At 46.7% G+C, this 16,642-nt stretch overlaps 1 protein-coding gene across 2 annotated transcripts in view; it reads left to right on the top strand.

The window, feature by feature from the left end:
- The first annotated feature begins 569 nt into the window (after positions 1–569).
- The window catches only part of LOC105699960 (unconventional myosin-XVIIIa), a 146,718-nt gene continuing 130,645 nt past the window's right edge, over positions 570–16,642 (top strand). Inside the window, exons 1-3 of one of the 2 annotated variants that reach the window (XM_012425551.2) lie at positions 570–2,587; positions 8,379–8,915; positions 9,444–9,911. In XM_012425551.2, the coding sequence (XP_012280974.1) occupies positions 2,453–2,587; positions 8,379–8,915; positions 9,444–9,911 (1,140 nt within the window). In that variant the 5' untranslated portion in view covers positions 570–2,452. The remainder of the gene's footprint in view (positions 2,588–8,378; positions 8,916–9,443; positions 9,912–16,642) is intronic. The other variant, XM_012425466.2, reaches the window with a different exon arrangement.

Consider the following 16,642-nt stretch of genomic DNA (forward strand, 5'->3'; position numbering starts at 1 on the left):
ATTCTCTCAGGAGCACCTCATAACCATGGGAATATGTAGTATCTCAAGAAGGAATCTCCATATTACTCGCCCTAACGTCCTTTCTACAAAAACCCAAGAAAACGGTAAATTCTCGGAAAAACATTGCTCCCCGACGAAACGTCAATTCCATGACGCTGAAACTTCACTAAAGGTACTCCTCTATTTCCAGAATTTGTACCAAATCCTCTCGATATTTCTTCCCTAAAACATACATACATATTCATACATACCCACATACATATATTTCATAATAAGAATTATTTCCTAAATGGGCTCCGTGCTTACCGACTAGCCTTATCCTCCCTTACCAACGCGTCTCCCTTGTCTTCGAAGCTTCGCCAGACTCGCCGCTAGATGGCGCCGGGAGCGCATGCGCAGGTGCGACCAGGGCGCTCCAATCGGCGGCTCGACTTCGGAGCGTGCGGGTCGAAGCGCGGCGGCGGCTGCCATGACAGTCCTCGGTGCCGTACGCCAGGGACGCGCCGTAGCGAGCTGGACGTCGATCGCCACGCGGCCCCTCGCCCGTCGCCGCGTCCTAACCTCGCGAGACGCGCCCCTTGCGGAAGGTGCCCGTGTTCTGGGACGTGCGCGCGCGTCCCCGCTCCCCCGCTCGGCGGCGGGAGAGAGCGCGCCGGACGGCCGGGTAGCGCGAGGGAAGGAGAAGGACACTCGCCGGTGGGCGAAAACCGGAGCGCCGGGCGGCGCGCCAGTGTTGTGACGTCTCGGCGCACGTACGCGCCGCGCGGCTGTCAGCGGGCCACGGAGCGGCATCCCCGAGGCGTCCCCGGAGGTTAGGGCGAGCGACAGCGATCGATCCGGGTTTTCCGCGGCCCTGGACGCCGGGCGTGTTCCGGGCTGGCGTGCAAGTCGGGGTAGTCTTAGCCAGTGACACCTAGTCCTGGTGATTTTTACGTGCGGTACCTGCCTTGCGGCTTTTCTTACCAAGTGACAGTGAGTGTCGGGTGGTTTTTCCATTTTTACCTATTTATACGGTGCTCAAGGTGCGCCGCCAGAGTGATGCGTCCTGTTGCGCCGCTGGGTCGGGCCGGAGTGAGCGGGCGCGGACCGTAGGACCCCGCCGAGGGGAAGGACCGACCACCCGAACGTGGATGGTGCGCGACCTTACGACCGAGGAGCATAGGGCTAGGAAGAAGGGAAGGAAGATCGAAGAGGTGCAGGAGTCCTGCTGAGTTTTGGGAAGAGGGGCACCACCGGGCTCACGACGAGAGGGAAAGGACTGGGATTATGCTAATTCCGGTAGTTGAGGTCTAAGGAATACCCGTAAATCTTGTAAATCGTGGTCCTCGGTGGTACTTGGACCCACGCCCGGAAACGCCGCACACGAAGGCGAGATATTGGACAGAAGGGCTCACCTTGCGCGCCTTCGGAATCGACGGGGAGAGATCAAGAGACCGAAGACTAGGAACGGACGATGCCGTTGCGTATTATGTCATAATATATATTGTATTACGTTGTACTTCACTAATGCCTAGAGGATTGGCCCTCGGATGAGCAGTCCAGCCAGCTGATAGCGGCGACCTCGACATCCGGAAGAGGAGCCTGCAGACGATCCGCGTTATCTCCCGCGACTTACTCCAGACGTCGAGACCGTAAACAGTTCTACCGAAAGCCGAGTTACTCCTCGGCGGTCGCGTAGCCGCGGGAATATCCTGCTGATACATCTCCCAAAGAGGAAAGCTAAAACCTTAGAGTTCAAAATACCTCGATACAGCGTTAAGTCGGAACTAGGAACTACGTTAAAGGGAGTCTCGTCGGGGAATCGAGACCCCTCATTGCTCACCACGCGTGGCTTTGGATCTAGCCATATCGCCGAAGGAAAAGTCAAGCTTCGAAGGAGGTCGCGGGGTGTATGCAGGGTCCTGACACGTAGAAACAGTCCTGGACACTTAATAAAGGTCCCAGGGAGTCCGGGAGTCCCCAGGAGGGAGACGGGCCTGGAAAATCGACCCTCGGAGCGCCTAGATTAAGAAAACGCCGGTCACGTGACCCGACAGGACGGATCCCGGGAAGGGAGACGAGCGCCGCCCTTCTCGAGCCTTGGAATCCACGGAGCCCCATAGAAAATCCATAAAGCACCATAGACTCCGCCGACCTCCGGAGAACCCCCGAAACCCTGCTCTTCGACTCTCGCGAAGAAGGTCCGAAGCCAGGGAGAGATCATCTAACATATCATATAAGTCTTAGAGTTTAAGCGATTTTGCCCGTTCCGGAGGTTCCTCCAGGAACGTCGGCAAGGCTCCCACGTGGATCGTCCTTGGGAGGAAACGGGAAGCCTGGCGAATCGACGTGGAACGGAGAGGAACGGTGATGCGCGACTCGCGCTCTCGATCGCTGCACCTGGACTGGGAGACCTGAGGAGGCTGCGCCGCGCGTCCGGTTTGAGAGACTCGCCGAGGGACCTGGTGGGAAGATGTTCAACTTTATGAAGAAGGCCGCCGAGAAGGACGACAAGGAGAAGCGGAAGCGCGAGAAGAAGGAGCGGAAGGATGTCAAGAAGAGGGATCGAGGCAGCATGTCTGCGGAGGAACTCCTCAGGCTCGATGAGGTGCGGATTGACGTTCTTGATGCGATGACTTTTTTCGGCTCGGAGGGCGATTATTGATGAGCTTCATTTTCAGATCAGAATTTTAACTTGAATTTGAGCAACGACCGAGAGCGGCGAAGCTCGGGTCTTCGGGATTAACCTTCATGACTTCTTTAAGCAAATTTATACCCAAACCGATTTTTATTTAATCATTTTTTTCTTTCACACTTTGATATGGTTTTCTAAGTATGTAACGTCATTTGGCTCGCGCCATGTGTCCGTAAATCGATATTTCTTAACGTTTTATTATCTGAAGATCGAGGAAGGCGTGAAGATTAAACAATCGCATAAATTCATTTCGGGTGCGAGGTCGGATTATCCTTTTCGTGAATTTAATTGCAAATCGCGTGGACGTGGATTTGTTCACGAGACAGAATCGATAGCTTATGGGGACGTGATGAAACGTTTTGGTTTCATGTTCGAATTTAAATTCAAATCGCTAAATTTCAGATTTACGTAGTTAAGGCAGTATCGACAGTTCACGATGACGTGGCGATGGAACATTTTAGTTTCAATGTTCCGAGACATCTCCGTTGGTTCCTTCACTTTCGCCATGAGGGATTCCCGTTTAAAGGGATTTGGAATGCGAGAAACTGGATTAGTTCACCGACTTCTTAGTTTCTAGTGTACTTTCGAAGTTAACCGTACTTGATTGCCTTCGCGAGGTAAAGGGGGTGAGCGCCGAGTTGAAGGGTTGAAACGAGGCCCCTAATTTTGGACCTCTTGCAAATGTATTAACCCTTTTATACTCGCGTACTCGGCAGTTCCTTTGAAGAGCAGCGGGAAACTAGAATGTAAGGTAAACTTGGACAAGAAGGACCCGACTTCGAGCTCTTTTAACATACTTGCTGCTCGAAAGGAATGTCAAGCATACCGTTGTTGATGATGGGGTTGGGATATAAATTACGGAAAAATGGCAAGGTTTCAAGGACCGTTTTTTCCTATAAATACCGGCGGGAATTAACATTGACCGTGGGGCAGAGAAAGGAACAATTGCTTCATGGGTGTTGAAACAAAGTAACACGAACGCTGACTAAAGCTCTAAACACCCTCCCGGGTTTGATAGACGGTCGGCAATAATGGCTTCGGGGTTGATAACGTGGACTGCTGATTATGTTCCCTCGTTATCATTCAAACGTACGTGACGATGACATATCGCGGCTATAATTCGCCGTTGTTCCACGTTAATAGATCCGTAGTGCCTTTCTGGCGTTTCCTTTAAATAAGAAACAGACGGGCAAAGTGCAACGGAATGCATGCGTCTGGAAAATAATTACATTCACGTTACACATGTATAGTTCGCAGTTGTAACGTCACGAAACAATTTCCCCTCGTTTTTCTTTTTTTTTTTTAATGCAACGTCAGACAGTTATTAATTATTATTGTCCATATTGCATTTAACCATGCGTCATATTTTATCCTTGAGCCGTTCATACCGAGAAATCTTGGTTCGCCTTTTTATGGTCAAAGTAGAAATGAACAATTATATCGTCGACGGAACTATTGGGGAAGGAATCGATTATTAATTATTGGCGGCATTTCTCGGGTCTTCGTCGCCAATAATAATTCTAGGTTTGCGTGGGTCGAACCGTCGTCTCGACATTAGAGTTTTCCTCCGTTGGTTTTCTTTGGGAATCGCGTGTTAGCGATGAAGTGATCTCATCGCCGTAATTAGATTTGAAGAGGACGCCGAAGAGGAGCGCTCGCCGCGGAGAAAATTATTAATGTTGCGAAGTTTATGTGCTCGCTGGTGAGAGATGTACAAGGGCATGCCTCTCGTAGGCTTGCACCCGTGTGCAGCATGTTGCACGTTGATTTACGAGCAACGAGTAAAGTACAGACTCGGTACAATCCCAGGGTATATCTTTCAGCATCCACTCCGGTGGGAAAAAGTCTCGATGACGTCGGTACATAAGCTGAATTACGTGCCCTTTACAACCGTGCTATTGAACAGGACCTGAACAACGTTTGTCCCTTCGGAAGAAGAAGAAACACGTTTAAAAATTGTCGCACGACATTGACGTTGCGTTCTTGAACACCCCTGATCGTTGACATTCTTTTTCCAACAAGGGTTCATATACTCATTTGTGGATCCATGACGTTTCGTTGCCGCCATTCTGTTGTTCAGTATAATTCAATGTAATTCAATACAATATCATTTTCATATACATAGAGTAATAACATTCAGGCCCACAGTTTTTTCATCCCTTATTGAAAATGGAGTCGAAGTGTCCTGTACAGTTTTTTTTTTTTATACGGTGTATAATTTACCTATAACTATTTCCAGTTTCAATGCGGACATGACATCTTTCGCTCCTAAATAATAACGATTCTTTGAGTGGAATTTCGCTGCTTGTTTAAGTGTTACTTCTTCGCGTTAAGAACGACGCGTCTATATTTTCTTCTTGCCGTTTCATTTTCATGCAATTTTGTTACTTTACTTTTTTCTTTTTGTTGCACGAGTCGCTTATGATTTACTCGACTCGGTGTCGTTGGGAAGACCTCCGATTTTGTAGCTGCTGGTGACTAATTCGATTTCTCGCTTGCAGGAAATCATTTGGCTAACTCGGCGTGCATGATCCGCGTAATCGTACGAGCGTGTAAACGCCCGACGCGATTCGTGGAGTACGTTTCGATTCTTTGCCCCCTTATTACCGAAGTCTTCTGTGTTTGCGCGCAGCTCTGTTACATTACGTCACGTGGTTACGCACCGTACTCGCCCACTGTACTTTGCAGTATATGTACGCGTATTCAGTGCAACAGGATTACGCCACGGAATTCGCGATATCGAGGCTAACTTCATCAACGGCGTAGTATTTTTCAGGAAACACTGCAAAATTAACGGGATCGACTAGATTTTTCCTGATTTCACGAAATCTTCCTCTGTTTCGAGGCCCTTCGTTCTTAAGCATAAAAAAGAATTACGCCGATTTAAAATTCACGATTTAATTATCTTCATGATAAGGGAAAACTTATCTCGAGTTTTTCAAATCTTATACAGTAATAACGTTTAGAAAATCCGACGGTTTAATTCCTCTAATAAAATAAGAAAAATAATATCCGGGTGCGATAACTCGACTCGTAGAATCTTACACCTGATTTCGTTTATTTAAGAAATTCATGATATATTTTATTTTTCTTCTGGGAAATGTATTTATGCAGAATGTATGATAAATATCGCGCGTCGGAGGCGTCTTGTCGGAGTTAATTTTAGTTTCTGCCAAAAGTCACGCCCATAGGGCCTCGAAGTTCCTCGAGGAATGCCTTTCTTCTACTCTTCTGTTAACAGCAATAATAAATTTTTGCTACCACCCGCCGAAAATGGGCATGTACCGATGTTGGCCATGAGATAACACGCATGATGGACAGTGGCCATAAATTCTTGACACAGTCAAAAGAATGCCTTACACCGCGGCAGAACTTTTTCCCAGCATGTTCCCCCTTTGGATAAAAATCTGGAGATACGGAAAAATGACTCATTATCGATCATTCAATTTCTCTCTCGTAATCTGGTAATTTGGCCTCATCTTCTCAAGTTATTTCGCGTTTGCGAGATGTCGTGCTTCACATTTGCACGTGGTAATTGCACGTCTCGAAGGTTAGGTTAGGTTAGGTTAGGTTAGGTTAGGTCTCACCTTTCCCAGGTCGGACTTTCTTCCTTGGCGGCCGATTTCGCGCATTCCGTACACGCAATTGTCAGTTTATCACACGAGAGCGAATGCGTTATTTCTTGTCAGATTTTCAGGGCTTGTGCGTAGAAAGTTTTTCACGTTCTCGTTGCGTAATCCGCTCGCCTGGCGTGACGATTCGTCATACCTTTTGCTCAGGTCCGTGTCGTGAAATAGGAGCCTTCGCACCTGACGTTTGATTTTCATTCCTCGGGGGATATTTTTATTGCCAATCGATACTTTGGCATGGCACCTTGCCAACTAGCACATCCCCGAAATGATGTCATCGGTATCCGCATTGCTGGAGTTTCATTAAGGCCAGCCATACTTCTTATGCACGAGATTTAAAATTAAGTTATATTTTCTTTACATTTTGTTAAAACTTATTATACACGATTTTAACAATTTCTTCATATTAGAAGAAATGGTTAAAATCGTGTGACTGTGAATGGTGAAAACTGAGTGGTAAATTTACTCACGGAATTCTACATAAATGTTTTTCCGCCAACGAACTTTCGCTTGGCTCTAGTGAAATTGATTTCATTGAAATTATTAGTGTTGCAAGCATTAATTTACGAAGTTAGCACGAAGTGGAGATAATTTTGCGGTAAAAATCTCATGCATAAAGTAGACACAACATTTTTTTTTTTTAGAAAGTGATCTTTTCCGTGGCATAAAAATGTCAGGCTTCTGATGTTGGGGTTTAATAGAATTATTTTTGTTTCTTTTTTTAAAATACGGTTGGATTTGGCACAAGGACGTTTTACTGCAAGCGACACTTGACAATGACTTCGCGAGAACCTCGGATGAGTCTTATTTTTCCCTCGGTTCTCACGAAAGTTCTCACGTGCGCTTTTACATCCGCATGCCTACGATCGCGCGCAATACAGTTGCTTATCGGCGGGCCTTGACTTTTAATGCAATTGCACCGCGCTTTATTGCGCATTGTGCGTGACCCAGACTTTGTAGGCGCGCAATAAAGAATTCGATATCTGTGCCGTATTTCGATTTGCAAACGACACGCAATTTAAATATATGTACCTTGAGTCACGATGTCAACTAAGAAATCAACTAAAGATACTCGATATTAAAGACGTTTCCTAATTGAATTCACCCTTAACGACATAAATTCGGTTGTTCATGACAATCTACTCGTGTCTTTTATGTATACTTTTGTTATTTCGCGAATGTCTCACTTTTTCCTTGTTCATACCGTCCTTGGGGACAGTGTCACAAGGTTCGCATTGAATATTAATCTCGCGGCGACTCATGGAAGCATCCGATCGGGGATTTACATTTCTGACCTGTGTACCGATATTTGCCGAGTGAGAACAACTGTTAAGGTGTAAGTCCGTGTCGATGGTTAATACAAAAAGTCCAGATTACGAGGTCATTAAATGCCAGTCGGCCATTGGGGTTTAACGGGGTAGTAAAAGTCGCGAAAAATCGTTTGTCACGAGATCTGGCACGCTCGGCGTAAAACCCATGGAAAAAAAAGCGTTGTTTATAGATATCCTTCGACTCTGGCATTGTACTTGGAGCGAGGTCGAAAAAGTAAGAGCAATGATCTCAACCGCTGCAATTTCGCGAAACAAAAAATATTAGTATTTGACAATCGACAATCACGGTCTAATGGAAGTGCAAAATTGTGTACTTTCTCCAGCTATTTTATCGAAAAATTTAATACGAACTGGGTGTATCGAGTTGTTTGGAATTTTACCACATGAATATAGAGGCTTTAAGATGGGTCCTGGCAGTCGTGAAATTTAATTTCTTCGAAAAATTAAATAATGTGTGTAGAAAATAAAAAATGAAATTTCATGGGTGCCAGGACCTACCTTAGGAACTTCATGTATGCGTGATAAAATTTCGAAGGATTCTGTAGATCCAGCTCGGGGAAATTCATAAACTAGGTCATTTAAATACTACCTTCATATCACCTTAAAGGGTGCGAAAATGCGGGGACTTAAGGTTGCAGATTTCGTGGATTTTTGTATCATCCATAAAATGTTGGTTGTATTCTTTTTTCCAAGGAGCAGAATTGTCAATGTTAACGAACGATTTTTGTTCTGACTTTTTTCCAGGTGCGAAGGTCCTTGAAGATTCGAGGTCGGCGCAAAGAAAAAGAGAAGTTGCCCAGCGGTATCACGGCGGATTATAGTGCTTCGTTCTTCGCCCATCTGGACAGGGACTTGTTGGAGAACGTGCAAAATCCCGCGGGTCCGAGCTGGACTCGAACCCCGGATGGATTGACGCAGAGCGACTCCTCCGAGGCATCCTTGACGTCCTTGACGAACGCCGTGGGAAGTGGCGGAAAGGCACTTCCGCCACTTCCTCCAAAGCCGCCGAAGAGGGGCATCCTGAAGGGTCCTAGACTGAGCATCACGACCATCGCCGGCGAGCAGGGCGTCGTGCAGAACGGCAACGAGAACCACCAAGACTCGAACCTCTTGGTGAGGAACACTCTGCGGAACGAGGTGATTGCCTATCAGAACGTACCGATGCACCTGGGGGGAGGATCCGGCACCAGGGAGGATACCTGTTGCAGCGAGGAGGAATCCTACACCAGGAGGAGTCCTCAGCATAATCAACACCACCAGCAGGACACGAAGCTCCTGCAGGTAGGGGCTCGTTTTTGTCTTACTTCACGTCTATGAAAAGAAGTCCTGATTCATGGACCCTTAGTTTTGAGATGTGGATATCCATGATTCAGATTATGAACCCCACCACTGCACGAATGCACTTTTGCGCGTCTGTGGCTGCAGGTGGAGGTGAAAATTCGGATCTTATCCCTCGACCTGGACTGGCAGAAATTCTTGCCAGAAGTCGCCTTGCCGGCAATTTTCTCGATTTAGCACGGCCACTTGGAAACTTGCACTAGCGAAAGAGTCGAGTACTGACACTTGTCCGCAATTTCCCACTCCTGCGAGAATGTACCTCTAGGAGTCTGCAAGAGGGTGCTGATGGTTTCTATTGGTAGAAGCGCGGTGTCGATTTTTGGTCTTAGGGTAGAGTGTAGAGCTGTGTCAGCGGTACCATTCCAGTCATTCAGATCTAGGACGGGTCTCGTTTTAACGAACCTTCTTTCACTCTATTGTTCAGAATTTTTGTTCTGTAATGTTACATTTTCTGTATGACTTCGTTTATAGGTGGTGACCAGCGCCAGCCCATCAGCGGATTCCCTGACGGACACGACAAACTCCAGCTTCGCCACTCCACCCTTCAGCCTCTCTCCTGTGGGCGAATCGCAAGGCTTTGCAAGATGGAGGTCCTCGGCGTCCTTCGAAGACCAGGGAGTGGAGCTTCCTCTTCCGCAGATCGTTCCTCTGAAACTTCCTCAGCCTAGAGAATTGACTATCCAGCGACAACCACCTCCTAGAAGTGATTTCGGGTTCTCGTTGAGGCGCGCCGTTGTCGTCGAACGCGCTGCCAATGGCCTCACGCAAATGAGGCCCGTCATCTTCGCGGAACCCGGTGCCATGGTGCAGAACAATAACGACACGGGTCTTTTGCCCGGAGACCGGCTCATCGAGGTCAATGGAATCAACGTCGACGACAAGTCGCGGGAAGAGATCATTGATCTTATCAAGGGGTCCGCCAACAGCGTTACCGTGAAGGTAAGTTTCCTTATCATCGCTCCTCGTATGAAAGTTACAGGATCAACGAATTTATCACGAAAGACATTTTTGCACCAACCGTGCAATTCGCGTAACATTTTTTAACTATGGTTAGGTAATCTCGGATTAGTGGAATTTGTGTGGCATCGACAAGAATCAAGTTAACCCAAGATTAAGGGGATGTGAAAGTGGTATCTGAGGGGTCAATCGTTCATGAAACTTTTCTCCTAACTGGGGGTGCCAAATCGTCCTGTCAGGCACAACATTTTAATTCTTATCACAAATTTGTAAAATATCTATAACAAAATTTTCTTTAATTGATATTTCATGGATATCACGGTCTTCCTTCCTGCCTTCATATTCACGTTGTACACTTTGAAATAATTCGGTACACCCAGTTTGGAGAAAAGTTTCATAAACGAGGCGTCTTTGGCTACACATTCACATCACCTTAAAATCCTTCGTTAGCTAACCATCAGAAATCGGGCGATTGACTCTAGTCACGCGTTAAGTAATCCTTGATTAAGGATTTTAACTATTACGTTGGTGCAATCGGCCCTTAGGGATTTATTTTCCCGGGACTTGATACGACTTAATTTTTCCATTGACGAAGTGTCTTTCACTTTCCGAGGTCACGTTTAATGACTCGCGATTTTTTCTTCCCGAAGGCGGAGGCCATCTGTGGAGAGCAAATAGAAACCCACCACGGTAGTCGGGATCGCTAATGGCATGCATCGTTGCGCCTTAAAAATACTCATTGTAGTAGTTATGGTTTAATAATGTAATCACCGGGAATCACGTCTAGCGGCTTCACTCTCGAGAGTGTATTTTCTGCGCGGGATTGCCGGCGTTTACTCAACTGGCTCTGCTCGCATTAAACACCGCACTCCGTCCTGTTCGATAATCACTTAAATACACCGATTGAGATTGAAACGAAAGGAGCTTAATTTAGGATATAAAGGGAATCCCTGAGAGTTCAGGATTGGGGGATGTCGGCAAAGATGGCCCGGATCGTTAAGGTGGGTTTTAGCCGACTAATGTATTCAGTCGGCCATCTTAAGTAACGGGGCCATCTTCGTCGAATTTATTTTACTGGTTTACAGTTTGCTGGTTCAGGTGGAAAGTCGTGGAAGTACTGTGCATGAAGTGCGTTTTCTGGATTTTTTTTTCGTCATAACATGGGTTGTTCATAATACGATATTTCGAGTTAATTCAGGGACCCGCTGCATTTCGGCACATTCAAGTGTTCCGTAAGGAATAAAATTAAAATTTACGGATACTTCACATAACAGTAACCGTAAGTATAACGGTAATAATTGACCAGTCTGGTCGCAGGAAATTTAATATGGCGACGGTCTTCGACATTTTCATTACTACAGTGATCTTCACCGAATTTACTAGAGAAATTTACATTTCGTTAGTTGCGCCGTGGAGTGTAATGGCGTACACTTTGCTGGGCTATCTTTTAGGTTATTTGGATATTTGAGAATGTGGTATTTTGGTATGATTAATACGATTGGCATACTCGTGCTTCTCGTCAGGAACCCTGGGTTCTTCGAAGAGAGGATCTACCTTTTACTAGTACAACAGTACAATGCTCCAGTAAACGGTGCTCCGAATGAGCCGGGCATTGGCTCTGGCAAAGGATCGAGTTTTGCAACCGTTCGTTTTACGAGGGTGCATTGCCTTCCGGGACTGCCCTGGTTTTGTTGCTCGAATTCCTGCAGATCGCCTGCATTCGCGATCGCCAGCCCTGCAAGCTGCAATGGACCTTGATGAGACAGGAAACCCGAAAATGAGCGCAAACGGCGGGAAAAAATCGAGAATAAATCATCTCCTGGTGTCCATTCCACCTTAGCCTCTCGTCCCGGACAGAGAGAAAACCGGGGAAAAGAAAAAGCAATCACTTTTCTTCCTCTCCAGAATGTCGCGCTAGCAGGTTGTCGCCTTCCGCTTCCGCAGACTGGAAGTCGCTGCGACTCCGACGAGGACTAATATAGCCATAGAGAAAAGCGAAAATCTCCACCTGCAAGTTTTCGACTTAAAAGGAGCCGTTCCACTCGGAGACCCTGAAATCGTACAGCACAGTTCTTCAAGAACTTCATTTATTACCGTGGAAAGTTTCCAAGACGTGTGGAATGAAGCTGCAGCCACGGAAGAGAATGAATCCAAATTGGAACCTCGTCAGAAAGTGGCGCAGGGAAAACCCCGCACGATAATCCGATTTACTGGAAACGAGTTTTACTATTTTTGGGATTTTCTTCGACGAAGGGAAATCCAAAAACGGAATAATAGCACCCACGATACTTGCAACAAAAGCATGGGTTATATGCCTTTTTGTGCAGGCGCGGATGACGAATGTGGGCACTTTTTTGTCCTAGGATGTTTTCAGACTTTGTTCTGTCCTGTCTTTTGACTTCCTTCCGTTTCTTTATATCCTCCGTCGCAGAATGGCCAACTCTAGGTACCGAAGTCGCAAAAAGACGTGTAAACCATGCTGACGTTACGTTAATGATTTTTTTCTTCTAATCGGAGAAAAAGGTGGAATTACTTCTGAGACTCGAGGAGTTTCGTAGCTGCAGAGCTAATTTAAGGAGTTTCATCGTAATACACAATTCCCGTAGGAGTTATTGTATGTAGACGTCATGCTCCATTATCTACAAACAGTACTCAATCGACGTGAAACCTTTTAACAACGGATCGAGCCAACGTCACCATCAGGAGCCGCCCAGCCACTCTGCGTCGCGATCGCGATAAAACGTCGAAGTTGTCACACTCTATCACGCCTTTTCGAAGACTTATCGGCGTTGTCGTTATCTTTTGTATTTTCTTAGAGTGGGAATGTAGTGTGGGCAGCCTTGGCCAGGTCCTAAGAGCGTCGAGAAGCCCTGCGTCGACCTCGAGGGACCGCTGCGTCTTATCACTCCGTGTTCTCCATGTCTTTCCAGATTGTCCTCCTTATCATTCCTTCTGTCCGTCTTTTGAGATCATCTCCCGTATCTTATCCGGAGATTGCCTCGGAAGCGACCACCTCCTCCACCTGTCCCTTGGGAAGGCGCTCGGAAAGTGATCCATGAGACCGACTTCTGCAAGAGAAATCTCGTCGACGTTAAACTCATGGACGTAGGATTTATGGACCTCGCACACTGATCTGACCATGAAGACGGTAGAAATGAAAGAGAGAAAATACGGGGGCTATTTTATAGTTATTCTTTACTTTTTGGTGTGAAACAATTGCGCGAATCGATGTGGCGATGATGCATCAACAGCAAGAGAGGAAGAGAGAAAAAATAGTTTCTATGTTATGTCTCTTTCTTTTTTGCTGTCAGAATATCTTGGATGGTGGATGCATGGACCCCAGCCCCAGATTTGATAATGACCGAAAAATTGGAACCAGAGACGAAAGCGCTGTTATCTCGGTAACATCACTTTAAGGTGATACGAAAGTGGCATCAGAGAAGTCAATCGCATGTGAAACCTTTGTATAAAACTTTACTACACGAATATGAAGGCTATAAGGAAGGTCCTGACACCCATGAAATTTCATATTTTATAAGAAATTTTGATAATGGTCATAAACAAATAAAAGAAAAAGAAGTATTTCATGGGTGTCAGGACCTTTCTTATAGCCTCCATATTTACGTGGTAAAGTCTTAAACGATTCTGTACATCCAGTTCGGAGAAATGTTTCGTGAGACCTCTTAGACGGTACTTTCATATCGCCTTAAAATGCTCGGAAAGCGACATTGTTTACCGGCGGTCAGGTTTTCAATTAATATCTCCAGTCGTCCGGCGGAGAGGGTAATGGGCGCCTCTCGCGGTAACGACGGACTTTCGCATTCCTCGGATGCTTTTCCCTCTCTCGGGTCTTGACAGGGCTCCGGAAAGATGCGGAAGGGGGGCCCCTCCCACATCGTCAGCCTAGAAAACCTTTCCCACAGCTTGGGCCTTATCGGCCGATGCGAGCCTCTGGTCACCTCGGTGAAAGGCACCCTATCTTCGGGCCCGAGGTCGACTCTCGTCGGCGAGTCCCGGTGCGCCTCTGCGGGGGACTTGTTTTCGCGCTCTTCGGGGCCTAATCGACGCAGTCGCGATAGAAACCCGCCGGCGAAAGGATCGCCGGTCATTTTGCTTTCCTTGCACCGGCCGGAGATTACTGCGACCCGGGAGTGCATTCGGAATGCATCGCCAGGCGTGCTCGCGAGGCATCTCGGAAGAATTCCCCTGGAGAAGCAGATCTGGGCCCAGGGTCGCGGCAGAAAGACCGATAAGAGATGGAGATTCTAGAAAGCCTGGGAGCTGCATTTCTGCGGGGCTTATGTAAAGATTTTAATGTGAAAATCGGAGAGATAATTAACAATTTGCCCTCGACGCGGTTTTCGGTGAGGGGAACCAGGAACTCGAGGATCGTTCGATTGAATTTGATGCACTTCTTTCAGATTACTTGGAATTAAATGTAGGTTAATTAACGTATGGAAGTATTGTTTTAATATGTGTTGGACTTTTATATTACGTAAGATTTAATGTAAAAAGTAAATACAACGATGTAAGTTGGAAATTCACCCTCTTAGTTGCCGTTCAAGTTGCTACGTCAAGTTCATCAAATCAGGTGACACATGAAAGTCATATCTCGAGAACAAAGGGTTGATATTAATTACTCCAATGTCGTATTTAATTAGCCATTGTATTTTTGGATGTCGGGAGGGAAATTAGGCGAAAAGTCTAGGAAGTATAGGGGATATTCTAGGGAGATGATAGGTTTATTTGTCGTGGATCTTTAAGGTTGAGATCTAGTGTGGGTATTCAGGGAGTAAATCTGGTGAAATTTGTTTTGTCATCTTCTGTTTTTGGCGCATTACAGGTGGTGCACTTCAGGCGGAAAGATTTATACAACAAACATTGTATCAAATGGTTTCTCTAGGATTTCACGCGGAATGCCGGGGCCTCGGATAGAAATGTCCATTTGTTCGGTTTGTTTAGTTTGTTCAGGCTGTTCAGTTGCGCTGGCTGGCTGCCAGGTGTGTCTCTCCTACCTCCCATTCCTCGAGCAATCCCCTGGAAAGTGCCAAGGGGGTGGAAAAAATATTTACAATCCGAAAAGTGTATCCGGAACGAGCAACCCCGAGTTACCCGCACAAATAAATCACAAATAAAAAACCCAGGTTCACTTGAATTCAAACACTTGTAATAACCAGCGTGGACAGCTGAGATAAATATCGGAGTCAATTGTTCATAGCAGAGGATCGATACCCATGGCAGAAAAATCCTGTACTGTTCGGGAGGTGCGTACGATAACAAAATGGACCATCAAACCCATCAAATGGAGCTCGCGAAAGTGCACTCGGATATCGCGATGCATCGGAACAACTGGTGCACTTTTTCGTCCACGTGCAGTGCATCTGTCGAAGCACCGATTCAGAAGCAGGCCCCACCACTTGCAAATATCCGCCCCCTGTGGGTGTCTCGTGATTACTCTGGCACTCCTTATTTTTATTCGCCTGCAAATTGTCGCGAAGTAATTCCCGCCGGATGCCGTCCGGAGGCTCTTCTCTCTCCCGAGTCGAGGAACAATGGAGAGAGTCGACTCTGGTTTAGGTGGGCCCGGACAGGTCCTTCAGGCCCTTCAGGTCCTTTTTTAAGTCCTCCTCGTGGTAGTGGGTGCAACAATGCCTCCCATGGTACTCGCTCGTCGCCGAAGTAGGAAGTGCATGGAGGGTGCAGAGCATAGTGGCTCATTGTTGGGGTTTCACCTTCCACGGGCCCGTACCTCGCGATTAGCATCTTTCCCTGGTCGGCGTCCACACCGGACCCATTGTGGACGCTACCTTTAGGGCCCTGGGTATTAAAGATGGTCGCCTCGGTGGATTACGTGGGCCCTTTGACCAACGGTATCCCCAGGCACAGGTATTGGGAAATCCTTTTCAAAACTGAACGTCTTACCTTGGCAATATCCCGGAATAAACGAGTTACGAGAGAACATCCTTTCTCGCGATTCAAGAACTTAAATCTTCCCTTCTGCACCCTACAACAATAAATCCCGTTCAGAGGTTAATAAACGCGGCATAAAATTCCAGTCTGGAGGACCTTGTTAAAGTTTTCCATATTCCGCTTAACAATTCTTGAGAAAAATATCTTCTATCCAATCTGACCTTCGCGGATAGTGTCTCGGCGAGGGCCTCACACTTATTATATTGAATGTTTCCATGAAGTGTGATCATTTTGGACCACTCGTCACTTTAAAGTGACTTTTCACTTCTTTCCAAGTCATGGTTGTGTTAGAATCATGTCGAGATTTTCCTGTAGTAGAATTGAAAGTAGAATAGTAAAGAATTTCAATGTCATTTGAAATTGAAGGCTGTTTGTCCTAGGTCGTAGTTTCCGCGATCGGGGGCGTCAGAAAGAGGCAAACGAATCGGACTAATAATAGTGCGCTTCTAGTAATAATATGCGGCGAATTCCTCCGGGAGGTCGGCTAAAGCAAAAGGCATTCCCGCGATCTTGGCACGCGACGCGGTGCCACGTCCGACGTGCGTCGAGGGACGTCCCTCGGACCTCCTCCGCTCGCATCGATGCCTCGTTTGATGTCCCTTCGGGCGGCGTTTTCTGCGTACGTGGTCGCAAGTTCCGTAGATTGTATGCAAACTCGAGCTCGTAATGGCTACGCGGAATGGTTGGCCAAGCTACGGTTTCGAGAACACCGCGTTCGTTAGACCAAATCGGTCTCTTCCAGG

Source organism: Orussus abietinus, unplaced genomic scaffold (assembly GCF_000612105.2).
Source record: "Orussus abietinus isolate OABI.00-Male unplaced genomic scaffold, Oabi_2.0 scaffold176, whole genome shotgun sequence".
Classification (NCBI taxonomy): Eukaryota; Metazoa; Arthropoda; class Insecta; order Hymenoptera; family Orussidae; genus Orussus; species Orussus abietinus.